General features: G+C 31.8%; 1 protein-coding gene across 1 annotated transcript; it reads left to right on the top strand.

Annotated features, from left to right (window-relative positions):
• Positions 1-52: 52 nt before the first annotated feature.
• Positions 53-17,838, top strand: LOC130893170 (kinesin heavy chain). The gene is made up of 15 exons (XM_057799050.1): positions 53-470; positions 4,131-4,302; positions 4,796-4,939; positions 5,000-5,143; positions 5,230-5,376; positions 5,428-5,659; positions 6,122-6,278; positions 6,338-7,015; positions 8,427-8,699; positions 8,760-8,917; positions 8,978-9,079; positions 13,751-13,868; positions 13,931-14,190; positions 16,501-16,706; positions 17,423-17,838. The coding sequence occupies exons 1-15, from the start codon at positions 324-326 to the stop codon at positions 17,425-17,427; spliced, it is 2,943 nt and encodes a 980-aa protein (XP_057655033.1). The 5' UTR covers positions 53-323; the 3' UTR covers positions 17,428-17,838.
• The last annotated feature ends 603 nt before the right edge of the window (positions 17,839-18,441 follow it).

Below are 18,441 nucleotides of genomic sequence, written 5' to 3'. Positions count from 1 at the left end.
ATAGTGCGCCTGTTAAATATAAATTTCATTATCCATCTCTCTCTACTATTAGATAAACAACAAAGATATCAAATTCAAGAAACTGTAGGAGAAACTAGTGATTGGAAAATCAAAGAAACGATCACCAACCTTTGACATATGACAGATTAAAACTGATTGATTTGAAGTTTTGGCGATGACAGCGGAATCTGTGAACAAAGATGTCTGTCCATTTCGTGTAAGACAGTTTTGAGCAAAAAGACATATTTTGAGTGCAAATATATATATTTATTAAGATATGATTTAATGTAATCAGTGCTGTGAGTAATTTAACATTAGGAAAAATGTCGGTCGATCGGGAAATACCCGCAGAGGACAGTATTAAAGTCGTGTGCAGATTTCGACCCTTAAATGACTCCGAGGAAAAGGCTGGGTCGAAATTCATAGTTAAATTTCCCCAAGGAGCAGATGAAAACTGTATTTCAATCGCGGTAAGTTTCTATTATGTTAAAATTTCGCAATTTGACAATGGAAAGGTAATTGCTACTCCCTTTACGTCATCGCGGTATGAAGAATGCTTCTTTATTGTGTCGTATACATTATTTTTTGTGTTCTATATTATTTTTAATTATATGTTACGTTTTTACGAAGATTTTGATTAGTTTACATTATAATTATCTTTAAATAGCATCCGCGTTTCGGTTTATAAAGAAAATAAATTGATTCCTTTGAAATTAGTTTGTTCCGGTATATAAATTCTAAATTAAGGAAAGTACTTATATTAATGAGCTGGGAATTAGAAGATTTTTAATTTGCAATTACAACCGATAATTTTCAGTACAAGCATCCGCGACAATTAAAAAAAATCTATAAATCAAAATTAATATTATAGAAATCATTGTAATTTATATTTTTCATTTCCTTATTCTTATTCTTTTCTAATTCAAATACTTTTGCCTACTTTAAATGTTCCATTTTATTGTCTTCTAGTTTTTTCATGTTGTCTCATTCTTATTTCTTCCTATTTTTTTTTCTATTCTTAATTTTTCGTAGGTGATAATTTAGTTTTAATGTTTCATTCCATTCTTTTCTCGTTTTTTTCATTAATTTCTTTAATTTAACTACATTTGGTTATTTTTATTAAGTATTAAAATTTGATTCCTACTTAAAGTTGTTCTGATTTTATATCTGGGTAAATTCTATATATTTTACATGCAGGTGGTTGATGGCTGAGGGAATAGACAAAACAAAGTATATATTGTTATATTATGTATATGAAAATACTGAAAATCTTGATACAGGATTCCATTTACAACAAAAATTAATGTTGATTTCACTATGATTTTAATGATTTGTGCCTATCATATAATTTGTTTTTAATCGGAAATTCAATAAATATGTATTAGTCAGTAAATTTTGTTTAAAGTACATTTTCTCTCGCAACAATATACAGTTTTTTGTTAAGCCAAGTCAATTGGAACGTTTTAATGAGAAGTTGGCAGAAGAAATTCAATAGTTTTAAGTTTTACTAGAGGAAATCATCAAAGCGTACATTGCAATGGTTTAATTGTATTGAATGTATTTGAAAAAAATTATTTGTTCCACAAAATCATTTAGCCACATCAATAGGATGAATTTTAAAAATCATCATCAGTTTTATTTGTTTTGGAAGCCATTACATTAAATATATAGTCTCAGTTTTTAATAATTTCCCACTCTTCTTATATCATAATATCATCATTATATCATTATATCATACATAATGAAAAAATGTGTGATTGCAAAAAATAATCATATTGATGATTTTTTTACTTCGGGGTTTAACGACCTTTGGAGTAATTGCAAAATCAATAATGCAATGGCAGTAATATTTTCCAAGAAAATCAATTGCCTGTACTATTTTTAATCTTAGCTAACTTTATTATGTGATTTATCTGTTAATCAAAACCTGATCAAATATTTTTTTAAACTGATTAGTCATTCAGTGTTTGAGGAATCTACCTTATCATAACATTTGATATAAGTAATAATATTTATGTGCTCAAACTGAGCATTGTTTAAATTATTCACAAAATGTTCTCAATTGAAGTAAATCAGAGGAAAACGTCCATATGAAAACCCAAATATACAGATAAGTGTCCTTGATAAAGTCTGTGAGATTTCTTTTTTTATTATTATAGTAAAATGAATCATTACTATATTTTCACTTTCTTCGTGACGAACAAAGTATTTAACACTTATTCAGATTCACGTGTTGTCAATAAACTGATAACTCAGCTGTTGTAAAGGTCTAGAGGACTGAGAGTGGGGATCACGTGATATTTCTATGCGCGTAAAAAGCGCGCAGAAGCCTAATCATAATCAGTAACCAAAATTTTATTAAAATTGTTCAATATATAAGATATGCGAGTCATAGAAATTTGCAATTATATCCAGAGAAACGAAAAAAAAAACATTTTTGTGGAGCTGTGTTGTATATAAAATGCTCTAAGGTTATCAAGATAGATTTGGTAACATTGTAACTTGATGAAATCATTTATATATTTGAAACATGGTTGACGCATCACTAGGACACGCTTTTAACTAGCCTGAATCATTCATCAGGGAATTATTCAAACGCATTATCCGCTACTATATGATTTCGTTATTTTTAAAAGAATTTTTAAATTTATACCAAAAAATCCTTGACAAATTTACTAACATTATTCAATATAACATTGTCTGTTTCGTTTTATTTCTAGTAATAATTTTACTAACAGTGCATCTAACCTATACCCAAGATATTTTTATATGTTTTTATTTGATTAATGCATCTCTAATTTTTGGGTATGAAGCACCATCTTGAATCATCATGTTTAGCTAGTTTTCCAAATTCGATGAATTTTCTTTAGGGTCATCCAAAATCGGCTGCCGTGCCAGAAAACATCGATGCCGTGCATCATAATGAAGAATATTTTGAAAAACAATAAACTTATATCCAATTAAAAATATTCGTTTTTATTTGTCTGTTCCAAAACCTAAGTAGCTTTGCCACTGCTGGTGATTTAAAAAAAATATTTAACCAACATGTTATTTCTTGAGAGTCGATACCTTGCAACAGTAGAAAACGTTAGTTTCCACTTATTGAGGCATAACTTTTGGCGCGGTATATCGCGTTCCTCTGCAACGTCGTTCGGGCACCGTCAAAGAGACATACGGCGGCGACGATTCTGATATAAACCAAGAGAAACAGAGAAACGGTCAAGGGCACCAGCGCGTATTGATTGAACTATTTTTCTTTCTCTTACTCTTTTCTATATCAATGAAAGTTTCCATGTAAATTAAACCCTGTTTATTGTTACGTTTTTAGATTTTACATCTCCCTAAAAACTCTATTAGGCTTATTTATATTTCATATATAAAAATATCGAAAAATTTTTTGAATTATATAAAATTCATTCTTACTAATAAAATGTTTTTATGAATATGATTCACTAAGAAAATAATGAAATTTTCAACGTATGTGTATACACGGTTGCCTACATTAACAGGTAAACAAGACTGTAGATCGGTAAAGTAGGAAACGATCATTACCGATCTCCCGATACAACTTGACATTCAGTAGCGTCTCATTTACGCCATATTATTTATTTATATATAGAGAAATAAACATTATCATCATTATTATCACGTATTTGAATTTTAAAGAATAGCATAAGTATTAAATATATTTATTGCCGGTGGAAATAAATCTGAATAAATACCAGGTATAAAAAGAAAAACGGTGAATTATTTTATATTTAATAATTCTGTTTGTTTATACACGTATCTCAACATTGATTCAATATCTGAAAGACATCTTTCAGATTGGCCTACATTTGCTTTATTGTGATATCCTTAACGGCACAAATGATGTGAAAACGTTTACCTTTTGGTACATTTTATTATCGGTAAGATACAAAAGTCGCGTAGTTTTAAATCTAGTGAGTAAAGTGGATGTGAACAGATAGGGAAAGTTTTAGCCACCATGAACTCGATAATCATAAGAAGGAAACCGTTTTTCAATTTTTCTTGTTTCTTACAACGTTCCCATAACATAACCTAACCTTTAGAATATACTAGAGTAAACCATTAAGTATTATTTTAGATTTAAAAATTGTTTTTGTTTTCAGGGTAAAGTGTATTTATTCGATAAAGTTTTTAAACCAAATGCTACCCAAGAAAAAGTATACAATGAGGCAGCGAAAAGTATTGTCACTGACGTTCTCTCTGGTTTTAATGGAACTATTTTTGCTTATGGACAGACGTCTTCTGGTAAAACGCATACAATGGAAGGTGTCTTAGGTAAGTTTTTTTTATTTAAATTCACTATTCATATTTAATATTTACCTTGAGTGAATGCTGCAATTATTTAAAACTATATTGTATTAAATTAAGCAACCAAATGTTATATATACTGCAATTGAAAATAATAGTATCGACATACTAAAGTAAAAAGAAATGAAGAGGCCAATACATACCTTCTATTGATCTGGAGGCTTACTGTGATGTAGGAAAATGTTTCTATGAGAAAGATAAGTATTTAGAACACAGTAAAGCCAAGATACATCTACTATTAGCTTCCTAATACATGATTAGAGCTCTAGAACAGGTATTAAAATGCCTCACCCTTGCAAGGGGTGCTTTGGACAAGAAATGTGTGGGAAAAAAGATATTACCTCTTTGTAGCCAAGGCATATGCTGGAGTTTTAAGTATTGAAAACATTTGCGATAAATATTTTATTATAATTTATAAGTAATTATGAATTGTTTTATAAAAATTGTTTATTTTCAATAGGTGATCCTCAGAAACAAGGAATAATTCCAAGGATAGTTAATGACATATTCAATCACATTTACGCAATGGAAGAAAATTTAGAATTTCACATAAAAGTATCATATTTTGAAATCTATATGGATAAAATTAGAGATTTATTAGATGGTAAAGTTGATATTTAAAAATAAAATCGTACAATCTTTCTGATTCTATTTTTTTTTCTAGTATCTAAAGTAAATTTAAGTGTTCACGAAGACAAAAATCGGGTACCATTCGTAAAAGGTGCTACGGAAAGGTTCGTCTCGAGTCCCGAAGAAGTTTTCGAATCCATCGAAGAAGGAAAATCCAATAGGCACATAGCTGTAACAAGTAATTTATTTTTTCTTTCCTCAATATCCTCATAACATGAAGTAAATAAATAATTTTAATTATTTAACCACTTTTTTTCTCCATAGATATGAATGAACATTCGTCAAGATCACATTCAGTATTTTTGATAAACGTCAAACAAGAAAATTTGGAAAATCAAAAGAAACTTTCCGGGAAACTTTACTTAGTAGATTTGGCGGGTTCCGAAAAGGTGTCAAAAACGGGGGCTGAAGGTAAAACATATATTATATACTTATTACGATCTATAATTTTTATTTTTCTAGGTACCGTCTTGGACGAAGCGAAAAATATTAACAAGTCTCTTTCGGCGTTAGGAAACGTAATCAGTGCTTTAGCCGATGGCAATAAAACTCACATTCCTTACAGAGATTCGAAATTAACTAGAATACTTCAAGAATCTCTAGGAGGTAACGCCAGAACAACCATCGTTATATGTTGCTCTCCAGCTAGTTTTAACGAATCGGAAACAAAATCCACATTAGAATTTGGTAAAAGGTAAAAGAAAATCAATAGAAATTCACATAAAAATGCTTTATCTACCTTATTTTCATCATTATGTCTTTTCACACCTGAGATTAGTAATCTCCTCTCCATTTTCTCCATCTGTTTCTATCCCCAGCAAGTATTTTAATTCCGTCCATAGTTTTTCCTTATTTTGGCATATTTCCACTATCTGCTCAATCTTTTTTGCTTTTTTCACGGTTTTTTATACCCCATTTTCATCTAATAAATAATTTATTTCTTCTAATTTCTTCTTTTCTTATTGTAATGCCTTTTCAGACTCAAGATTAGTAATCTCCTCTCCATTTTCTCCATCTGTTTCTAACCCCAGCTAGTATTTTAATTCCGTCCATAGTTTTTCTTTATTTTGCTCTATTTCCACTATCTGCTCAATCGGTTTTTCCTTTTCCATGATTTTATCCAGTTTTTTTTTTTTTAATAAATTTCTCTTTTTAGAGCTAAAACCGTAAAGAACGTCGTCTGCGTCAACGAGGAACTTACCGCAGAAGAATGGAAGAGGCGGTACGAAAGAGAAAAGGAGAAAGTTGCAAGATTGAAAGGAAAATTAGAGAAACTAGAAGAGGAACTCAACAGGTGGAGAAACGGAGAGACTGTAATACTACATATTCTTTCTTATATATATTTTTATAAATAAAATATTTCTTCAAATAGGTGAAAGTGGAAGAACAAGTCAACCTCAACGAACTGTCAGATGCCGCTACACCTGTTTCCGGTATGGAAGAAAGTGTCATAGCGGAAAAACCTTCTGGTCCTCTTCCAGCAACCCCAGCTCTAATGATCGGATCTACTTTGGGAATAGAAGAAAGAAATAAATTAGAACTCGAAAGAGAAAGATTGTATCAGCAGTTAGACGAAAAAGACGAAGAGATCAATCAACAGAGTCAGTACGTCGAGAAACTCAAAGAGCAAATGCTTGAACAGGACGAACTCATCGCGGGTACTAGAAAGGATTATGAAGCCCTACAAGCCGAAATGAACAGGATTCAGCAAGAGAATGAAAGCGCCAAAGAGGAAGTCAAAGAGGTACTCCAGGCGCTCGAGGAACTTGCAGTGAATTACGACCAAAAAAGTCAGGAAGTCGAGGCTAAAAATAAAGAAATGGAATCTCTTTCCGAAGAATTGATGCAGAAACAAACTAGTTTGAATTCCACCACCACCGAATTGCAACAATTGAAGGATATGAGTAGCCACCAGAAAAAGAGAATAGCTGAAATGTTGAGCAACCTCCTGAAAGAACTAGGAGAAATTGGTAATAGTCTTGGAGGCAGTGGTGACGGACAGGACATTAAGATTTCCAATGATGTTGCAAAATTAGAAGAAGAATTTACAGTCAGTATAATTATTTATCAATCCTTATCTTTCCTCTATGTTTTTTTTTACAATTTGGTGTAGATACTCATTATTTTCGTTATCTTTTGCCACTCTGTTCTGTTTTTTTACCTTTTTTTTTCATTGGGAGAACAAAAATAAATAAAAAAAAGTTTCAATTGATTTATTGGCAGGCATAGAACTTGGTATCTCCAAGTTTTTCAGTTGCAAGATAAAGTCTCTTCCACTGAAGGGGCTTCTATATTTCATTCAAGATCTATAGGGAGTTTGCTTTTTATTTGGAGCTCTAATAATGTGGGAAGTGAGTAAGTCAAATGAACCAAATTCCAGGAGAGGATCAGTACATAGAGAATCATAAAACAAAATGGAAATGAGTAGGTCAAATGACCTAAATGCTAGGAGAACATGAGTACATAGAAAATCATATAAAACAATGTGAGAAGTGAGTAGTTCTAATGAACCAAGGTTCTGGAAAGGATCATTATATAAAAAATGATAAATTAAAAGGGAGTAGATCAAATGAACCAAATAAGTAGAAGATCAGTACATACAAAATCATATAAAATGAAGTGAAAGTGCATGGTTAAAATGAATCCAATTCCAGGATGTAGATATTTATTTTCTGTTTCCGAAATCATACAAAAACGAAGATGTTTATGAATCAGATCCACAAAAGTTATGCATTATGTCAAATAAAAAGATGTCTCCCCAAAATGACTGTTAGTCCAACAAATATGAAGATTGGATAAATTTCTTTGGTATTGAGTGAACAAAATCCAAGAACAGCATCAATATTTGGAAAATCATAAAACAAAGTGGGAGTGAGTAGGTCAAATGAACCAAAGAAAATCTTTCTCTTTGGGGTTCTAATAATGATTTTATCAGAGGATTCCATGTCCCTCTAGTCGATAATGATATTTTCTGATAAGCTTCTGGATTTATTTTGTATTGTACGGTATGACAAGATCTTCGTGGAGAGTATTAGACAGGATCAGTACAAAGAAAATCATGTACAACAATGTGGGAAGTGAGTAGGTCAAATGGACCAAATGCCAGGAGAGGTTCAGCACATAGAAAATCATATACAACAATAGCAGAAATGAGTAGGTCAAATGAACCAAACGCCAAGAGAAGATCTGTATATTGAAAATCATATAAAACAATGTGGCAAGTGAGTAGTTCTAATGAATCAAATACCTGGAAACTATCGGAACATAGAAAATAATAAAAAATGGAAATGATTAGGTCAAATGGACCAAATGCCAGGAGAGTTGCCACTTCTTTCTAGCTTTATGATTAAGTTCGTTCGTAGTTTTTAATTATATTTCAGTATGAAACCCAATTGGTTGTTGATGAGTGAAGCCTGTTTATTTTTTCAATATTCATAATTGGTTTAATTATGTGTGAACAGGTGGCGAGATTATATATATCTCGTATGAAGAGCGAAGTAACTAGTCTGACTCAAAGGTTGCAAGAAATCGAAAACAAAGAACAGGATAGTAACAGGAAAGTAACTGAATACGAAAAGGAATTGGCAGAATGTCGTTTGTTGATATCTCAACACGAAGCGAGAATGAAGAGCCTTCAAGAATCCATGAGGGAAGCGGAAAACAAAAAGAGAATGCTAGAAGAAAGCATCGATTCTTTGAGAGAGGAATGTGCTAAGTTGAAAGCAGCGGAACAGGTACAGATTTTAGTTTTATATTTATATATATGTTATAACTTTTGTTGTGTGTTATTTTAGGTACAAAGTGCTAGCGAAAGTGAGAAAAAAGAAGCGAATGAACTTCGTCTCGCTTTGGAACAACAAATGGATCAGTTGAGAGTTGTACATCAGAAACAAGTAGCTGCTTTAAGGGACGAAATCGCCGAGAAACAAAGTTTAATTAACGATATCAAAGAGTAAGTACTGAAATATATCAATAGATAATAGATTCTATTTTTTTCCGTTTTTTTTTGTAGCTCAAACCAAAAACTTACCTTAGCCCAGCAACAGTTGCAGTCCGATTACGAGAAAATCAAATTGGAAGAAACGGAGAAATCGCACAAGCTGCAGGAACTCATGTCAGTAGAATTTTTTGATAAAAAATCCCAATCTCAAACAGATAATAAATACCTTTCCTCTCCTGAATCACCTTTTCTCAAAAAACGGTCGAAGTCTCCTTCTTGGGAAAAATTTATTCCTTTCAAGAACGAGATCAAAACCGAAAAAAGCAGAATGTCTAAATTACAAAAAGACGCTTTGAATAAAGTAGACAAAGAAACCATGAATAATATTGTGAAGTTAAAAGGGCATTGCACTGATTCCATCTTTCATATGCACACTTTTCATCTTCATCTCATCGTATCTTTGACTTTGCTTTTGGTAACTCACCGATGCCCGCAATACATTAATTTGAATGTGTGCTGGACCATGACTAATGTTTAATTCTAATTATTTTCGATGCATCAACACGAAGAATCTACTCAAAGACGAATAATAGAAAACATAAGCTGTAGTTTATTTCTTCTGGGACCAGGACTATTCATAAGTTGTTTATAATTATTTTATTTTCAGATTTCAACTAATATATTGTATATTCGGGTTAAATTCATTTTTCTTGAAAATCATACAAAAATGAAGATGATATGTGGATAAATTTATTTGATATTGAGGGAGTAGGTCAAATGAATCAAATGCGAGAACAGGATCATTATATAAAAAACATAAAATAAAGTGAAACACTGAGTAGATCAAATGAACCAAATGTCGAAAGAGGATCAGTATACAGAAAATTATAAGAAACAATGTTGTAGTCAGTAGTTCTAATGAACCAAGTGTCTGGAATGGATCAGCATATAGAAAATCAGGAATAAAGTAAGTTTAAATCATATAAAGCAGTTTGGGAAGTGAATAGATCAAATAAACCAAATACCAAAGTGTCCATACATGGGAAATATAAAACAAAATGGAAATAAGTAGGTCAAATTAACCAAATAACCAGAATTAGATCAGTACATAGAAAATTATGGAAAATGAAATACATACTTAAAATGAATCGAATTTAGGAGAGGAACATTATATTGAAAATCATATAAAACTGTGTAGAAGTGAGTTCTAACGAATTAAATTTTGGAAAAGGATCTGTGTATATAGAAAATGATTTACAACAATGTGTAAGCGAGTAGTTCTGATGAATCAAATGACAAGAAAGTATCAGTAAAACAAAATGGAACTGAGTAGGTCGAATGAAACAAATGCCAAAAAAAGGTTTGCATATAGAAAATTAGAAATAAAATGGAAGTGAGTAGGTCAAATGATCCAAATGCTAGGAAAAGATTAGTGTATAGACAAACATTAAAACAAAATGAAAGGGAGTAGGTCAAATGAACAAAATGCCTGCAGTATATAGAAAATTAGAAAATGGCATCTGAAATAACTTACCTCTACCAAAATTTGGAATCCGATGCTGAAAACTTGAATTTCTGGAATAATGGTGTAGAAACTGAAGTTTGAGCATTAGGGTTTGATAAAGGACCTAATAATCAAAGGAATATTAGAACATTCCACATTTCGGAAATAAAATGGCTCAACTTATGTTTTTTATTTTTAGTCTTGAAAAAAATATTGATTACGTGGGTAATGGTGAGTTGACAAAATTTTTCCATATCATTTTGTGATTTAATTTAAGCAATATTATTTTTATTTGCAATTATTCCCTCCCTAAATTTAGAGATGATTTTGAAAAATGAACTTTTAGTATTGATTTTACTAATTTAATTGAAACTAATTTTAATTAATATCTACCGTAATGATTTTAGCAATGTATTTAATAATTCCCCATGGTATAAATAATATATTAGCAACAAAAGTACCTTTAACAGCAACACTGGAGTTTTAGCAACATATCACAAACTCTATTCATTATCCGTTTCCTGTCTTTATTATTATCTCTTCGTTCTCTTGCGATCCATTTATCCCAATAGTGTATTAGTATCTAAAAGGCTTTCATCTGCTCAAAATGGTTCCATTTCAGCACATTTTGTATTTTCGGGAAGGCCAGAAGTACTAAATCTGTTGAGTAAAGCAGATCTGGATGACTCCCAAAATGCTATTTTTCAGATCTCTATCTTCACAAGTACAAATTTGTCCACTTTTTGCACATCACCATCCCGCAAACCAACTGCACAAGTCTACAGCACACCGTTTCAGCTGTTATAGCTGCTCAGGCGAAAGTATTCATCCTGGAGCTATCCAGGTAGTACCAAGTAGTTCCAAAATCCTTATCATTGGATATTTATTTGTGTTCAGATTTTCACTTAGCCAGTTTATCTAGTCGTTGAGGATATTCAGCTTCGAATTGTATCGTTAGGTACTTAAGTGGAAACTCCAGTAGGACCTACAAGGGCCCCAGCTGGAGGCATGGTACACATTAGTGAAATGCTTTCGGCATAAGTAATTGCTGCTATAAAAATTCATTCACTTCGATTTTTGATTGCTTCCGATAACCTACAATGTACATTTTTATTGTTTATACGGTGGGGTCATTAATTTATTTTTAAAAACGTCGGTGAATATACCATTTAAAGCTTAGATAACAATTATTGTAGTTGAAGATACTAAAATAATCCAGTTTTCCTACTAATCAGTCCTTAAAGTATTGTAAATTTTATTTTTTTGGCATTGCATTGTCACACCACTGTTTGGTTGAGTTTTATTTTATTAACGTGATATTTAAGATAAAAAAAAACTGCATTTAAGAATTTATTTTCCTAGTAGTGAGCACGATATTTGAAAGATGTTTTTAGTTTATTTATTTATTTATTTTTTCCATTATTTTTTTAGTTATATGTGATGATTTTTAGTTGCAAGCAAAGAATCTTGTGATACTAACATCGTCGTTGTGCTTTAAGCGTAATTTGTAAAAAAAAAACGTGTAAATAATGTGTAAAGAAGAGGTTACAGTGTATATATGATATATTTTTGATTTTAAAAATTTAGACAATAATTAAGTTATTGTTAATTGTAGAAAGTGCCTCGAAGTACTGCGCATAAGTTGTTTGTGTTCCCGAAATCTAATTAAAACTAGAGATTACTCTATTTTCAATAAAAAAAATATCATTTCTATAAAATATAGTTGTATTAACTCATCTATGGATAAGGTATATGGTTTTCCGTTTATTTTTTTACACTACCTACAAAATTTCATCAAAAATATATCGAATTCCTTTCTGTATATGTGAAGTTTTGGCAGGTTGTCATTTTTTTAAAGCATAACGTTTATATATTTTTTAAAATGTTATCAATGTTATTGACTGACAATTCAGCCCGATATCTTCTGATTTCTATTTTCTACATCCATCGATAACAATAGAAATCAATTGACAATCGACTTCAATGATCAATAGACATCAATTGACGTCTGTTGAGCTCAAACGACATCATTTGTTGTTCATAAACATGAAAGACATCAATTGACAGACGACATCAATTGACAATCGCCTAAAACAGACATCAATTGACGTCAGTTGAGTTTGAACGATATCATTAAACATCAAATGACAATTGACAGTCGACATCAATTGACAATTGACTTGAATCTCCAACAATAGACATCAATTGATGTCAGTTGAGCTCAAACGACATCATTGAGCTGAAACGACATCATTTGTTGTCCATAAACATGAAAGACATCAATTGACAGACGACATCAATTGACAATCGCCGCCTACAACAGACATCAATTGACGTCAGTTGAGCTCAAACGACATCATTTGTTGTCCATAAACATGAAAAACATCAATTGACAGACGACATCAATTGACAATCGCCTAAAACAGACATCAATTGACGTCAGTTGAGTTTAAACGATATCATTAAACATCAAATGACAATTGACAGTCGACATCAATTGACAATCGCCTACAATAGACATCAATTGACGTCAGTTGAGTTTAAACGATATCATTAAACATCAAATGACAATTGACAGTCGACATCAATTGACAATCGACTTCAATCTCCAACAATAGACATCAATTGATGTCAGTTGAGCTCAAACGACATCATTTGTTGTCAATAAACATCAAAGACATCAATCAAAATCAACTTTTTCTTCTTCTTCTTCGAAATTATTTTATCATAATAATCAAACATTTTTTTTAAAACGTCCCTGTCAAAAATTATTGTTTTATTGAAAAAAAAAGTTTTTGAGAATTTTTTTTACGAGGGGGTATTTTTTGAGCCTATTTTCGAATTTTATATGATAGAATTTCCCAAATATAAATAGAAATAACTCAAAAAATGTAGTAAAAACATTTGTGTCAACAGCAGAATTTTTAATTGAAAGAATATATCGAAACTCATATTGTAGCAAAAATGCCACATCTGCTGCCATAATAACAAATATATAGATAAATTTTCTTGAAATTGTAATTGAAAAAAAAACTCAAAAACCAAAAAAAATCTTTCAAATTAACACCTGTAGGGTTAGTGCAAATTTGAACGAAAACCAAGTACCGAAAAGAATCCGAACACTAGTAATTAAAAATATTAATGAAAAACAACATTTGTGCAAACTATTAGTACCTTTAGTTGAACCAATCAGTAATATTTTTGGGTTTCTGATAACAAAAATTTGAAAAAAAAAAATCGTTAATCTCATTGATAAAATGAAACCTAACCAAACTTTTATCCATGTGCTTGTGCACGTGGTGTGGCAGCAGCAGTGACTCAAAATGGATATAATTCTACAGCGCTACGAACGAGAGACGAGAACAGGCCAGGAAGGACCTTAAGGGATTAGAAGATACCGTCGCCAAAGAGTTGCAAACGTTACATAACCTTAGAAAATTGTTCGTGCAAGATTTACAGGTGAGTAAATTTATAAACGAACAACATAAATAATGAATGATGTTATTGATTTTGTATTTTAGGCTCGTATGAAAAAGAATCTGTCATCCGAAGATAACGAAGAGGACGGTGGATCTCTGGCTCAAAAACAGAAGATTTCCTTTTTGGAAAACAACCTCGATCAGTTGACGAAAGTACACAAACAATTAGTTAGAGATAACGCCGATTTGCGTTGCGAACTTCCTAAATTAGAGAAAAGATTACGGGCCACAATGGAAAGAGTTAAAGCGCTAGAAACCGCACTCAAAGAAGCTAAAGAGGGCGCCATGAGAGACCGCAAAAGGTTACGTCTTCTCTTTAATATAATTTGCAAGCGAGTAAACAAAAAAACCAAAAAAAAAAATCATTCTCAATCATTGAAACGTTTGTCGTCTTTCTTTCTGGTATCATCTATATCTGTATCTTACTGACATTGTCTCCAGATGTACTTGTTATCGAACATAAAACTTCCCAAGGTTTATTTCCATGCCATCTTCAGCTCCAAGATTTTTTTTCATACCCTTATATTTCGAAACCATATTTTTCTTCTATCTGTCGATACCTCATTTCCTAAATATTGAAACGAATTATGTTTCGCAACATCTTATTACTTCTTTGTTTGTAATGCACTATATCTTTAAATTGTGTCTATAGAGCCACATCTCAAAAGCCACAACACCTGTACAATATTGTTTTGATGATTTTCTTCAGTGACTGATGCATCTTGGTGATTCTGTCAATATTTTCAAGTTTACTTTCAGGTTGTGTCTGTAGAGCCACATTTCAAACACCTCAAGAACCTTGATGAGATACTTTTATTGTCTCAATGAATTTCGGACTGTTTTCTGACATGACCAATGCCTTAGCACATTTCAGTTAGAGATTCTGTCAATGTATTGAGTTTATGTTGGTATAGCCACATCTCAAATGCTTCATGAACCAATTTGAGATGTTTTTATTAGTGATTTTGTCAGGCTATGTCTGTAGAGCCACATTTCAACTGCTTAAAGAACCTATTAAGATACTTTTATCGCCTTAATGAGTGTCAGAATGTTTTCTATTATGACAAATGCATCTTAGAACTTCTTAGTTGGTGATTCTGTCAATATAATCAGTTTATGTTGATAGAGCCACATCTCAAATGCCTCAAGAACTGATTCGAGATATTTTTATCGCCATTATAAGTATCGGAATGTTTTGTGTCGTGGCAAATGCATCTTAGAACTTCTTAGTTGAGTATTCTGTCAATATAATCAGTTTATGTTGATAGAGCCACATCTCAAATGCCTCAAGAACTGATTCGACATATTTTTATCGCCATTATAAGTATCGGAATGTTTTGTGTCGTGGCAAATGCATCTTAGAACTTCTTAGTTGAGTATTCTGTCAATATAATCAGTTTATGTTGATAGAGCCACATCTCAAATGCCTCAAGAACTGATTCGAGATATTTTTATCGCCATTATAAGTATCGGAATGTTTTGTGTCGTGGCAAATGCATCTTAGAACTTCTTAGTTGAGTATTCTGTCAATATAATCAGTTTATGTTGATAGAGCCACATCTCAAATGCCTCAAGAACTGATTCGAGATATTTTTATCGCCATTATAAGTATCGGAATGTTTTGTGTCGTGGCAAATGCATCTTAGAACTTCTTAGTTGAGTATTCTGTCAATATAATCAGTTTATGTTGATAGAGCCACATCTCAAATGCCTCAAGAACTGATTCGACATATTTTTATCGCCATTATAAGTATCGGAATGTTTTGTGTCGTGGCAAATGCATCTTAGAACTTCTTAGTTGAGTATTCTGTCAATATAATCAGTTTATGTTGATAGAGCCACATCTCAAATGCCTCAAGAACTGATTCGACATATTTTTATCGCCATTATAAGTATCGGAATGTTTTGTGTCGTGGCAAATGCATCTTAGAACTTCTTAGTTGGTGATTCTTTCAATGTATTCAGGTTATGTTGAGTTAATCGGTTATTTTGTCAATATTTTTATGTTGTATCTATAGAGCCACATCTCACATACTTCATAATTGTATTTCGAGATATTTTTGTTAGTGATTTTGTCGATACCTTCAGGTTATGTCTGTAGAGCCACATTTCAACCGCTTCACGAACCTATTTTTATTGCCTCAATGATTGCCAGCAATTTTGTCTAGTGACGATTGCATCTTGGAACTTTTTAGTTGATGATTTTGTCAATAACTTAACGTTGTGTCTACAGTGAAAGTTTACGTTTTCTCTTATAATCACGAAATTAGTTTTTTTGGTGTTTTTAATGAGTTCTACTTCTTCTTTTCCTTTGGTTAGGTTAGGTTTTTAATGAGCTCTACTTCTTCTTTTCCTTCGGTTAAAGAACTTCTGCACTTTTAGATAATACAGTGGTTCTATCAACATATTTTTAGTTCATTAATGCCCTTTTAAAATAAACAACGAGAATATTGAAGATAATTAAAGACAAATTGATCCTTTTTACTTGTTTTTACTGGTATTTGTATGAATTAAGAACGTTGCTTTTTCAATGTCGTGTAAGTTATAATATAAGGGACCGCATATACCCTATTTTCTATTTATTATGTAACGTGCTATATATATATTTTCAGATATCAATATGAAGTTGATCGCATCAAAGAGGCTGTGAGACAGAAGAACCTTGCGAGAAGAGGTCCCGCAGCCACAATCGCCAAACCAATTAGAGCTGGTCAACATACAGCGAGTAATTCTGTTATTAGAACGGGAGGGGGGAATTTAGCTAACAGACCGAATGACGAAGCCCTCAAACGTAGGTCCGTTATCGGTGGAGATAAAGGTCAGTAGAAATAGTTTACTTAATGTGTAAACTAAAATAAGATGTGGAAATTAGTTACTCGCCCAAAAACTTCCTGGTTGTCTCATCCACCTAATTTAGCTGGTGACTATTGTCCAAATAAAGAATGTGTTAAAAGGTAAATGTTTTGACATGTTTCAAGGCTTCAATAGTGCAGATGACAGCCATTCCGGAAGAATATTTTTAGAAAATGAGTTTAGAATAGTTAGAGGTTAAGCACATAGGACTTCTGATATGTTGATGTCCTTTAAAGACATTTAAACCGTAGAGACTACGGTGGCTTAGATCAGCTGTTGAATGGAAACCGCATGATGGTCCCAGTCACCTAGTTAATGAAATCCAGCATCTGTTCTTCCTTGAAACCAGTTTTACATCGAATCAGAATATGCTTTATCTGGATTTCCGGATTGGAAGTTCTGGATGGAGAAGGGATGAAGGTCGAAGGTCTGGGACCATTAAGTTCTGAGCCTTCTAGCCTTTTCACTGTTTGACTTCAACAGAAACTGATGCTTTGGGAGTAGTGGGTAGCTACGGTACCATTCACATATCCAACGGCTTCTGAAAGGGGAGCTTTGACCTTCTCCGTGTCACATTTTCTTCCAATTTAAAATTTAAAATCATTCACTGTATTAAAATATATTGAAAATTAATTGAATAAGTTCAAGAAATAAGAAACTGAATATATTTCTATTTTTCAGATTAAGTTGCCGATCACCTATAGGTGCTTAAAACATTTTTAGTAAGCAAGAATTTAAAGAAAAAATCCTTAAACCGTAATACCAAAAATATTGCCGATTCTTTACGCGAGTCTGTCACCAGCAGTTTTTGAAATGTCAAATAGAAAAAAATTGCTTGTTTAGACTCGCCCTTCAATGTGCTTACAGCTTAGATATTTCTGTAGTATAAGGTTGCACTTAAACATTGCATTGAAAAAAAAATAATAATAATAATTATTATCGAAGTAATGTAACAGATTGTTGGCAAATTGTTTAAAACAACTTTCTTTTTATATATTTTTTTAAATATCACTTCTCGCTTCTATCAACGTAAGTGTTAACACTAAGAAAAATAATGTGCTTGTGTGGTATCCTGTGAAATATATTTTTTGATTTGATTTCCTTTTTGTTTATTTTAAACTGAAGGTACTAGAGTACTGAGACCTTAAAGGACCAATCATTTATATCGATATCCTCCACATTTCACAATATCTAACAATATTATCGCTTATTAGCTATGAATTGTATACCTAAGGGATGAAACCTTTGATTGGTCCGATGAACCTTTGCGAAATATCTATTTATGTGATTTTTGTTAACCGATAGTGGTACGTGGGCACTCCTAGCAGAGCAATTATTTAATCATTCGTTATACCAATTGTAAATTTTCTTTTTAATGTCAATTGCGAATAAATATGTATTTTAATTTGATCTTAATATGTACTGTACGTTCTTTTCAGGCAAGTACTGCTACCGAACTAATTTCATTACATTTAAAATGAAATTATAGGAAATTTAGTTGAAAATAATAATTGTTTCTAGTAAATTTGACATATTTATATATTTTTGAGTCCTAGTGAGAATTAGTTGAATTTGAATCGTAGAAAATTTTAATTTTTTAATCACAGGGTGTTTATTCATGAACTCGGTTAAAAAAATAGTATTTTTCATTGTATTTCAATTTTTTGTGTCGTTTGGTCTAAGTAATACTTTTCTTGCCT

Source organism: Diorhabda carinulata, chromosome 4 (genome assembly GCF_026250575.1).
Source record: "Diorhabda carinulata isolate Delta chromosome 4, icDioCari1.1, whole genome shotgun sequence".
Classification (NCBI taxonomy): domain Eukaryota; kingdom Metazoa; phylum Arthropoda; class Insecta; order Coleoptera; family Chrysomelidae; genus Diorhabda; species Diorhabda carinulata.
This window is presented reverse-complemented; position numbering and strand designations above follow the sequence as displayed.

Excerpts from the sequence above, each read along its gene's own strand:
- LOC130893170 (XM_057799050.1), top strand. The coding sequence starts at position 324 with ATGTCGGTCGATCGGGAAATACCCGCAGAGGACAGTATTAAAGTCGTG. Across the intron at positions 6,279-6,337 it reads GGTGGAGAAACGGAGAGACT|GTGAAAGTGGAAGAACAAGT; the intron begins GTAATACTACAT and ends TTCTTCAAATAG. Across the intron at positions 13,869-13,930 it reads TGTTCGTGCAAGATTTACAG|GCTCGTATGAAAAAGAATCT; the intron begins GTGAGTAAATTT and ends TTTGTATTTTAG.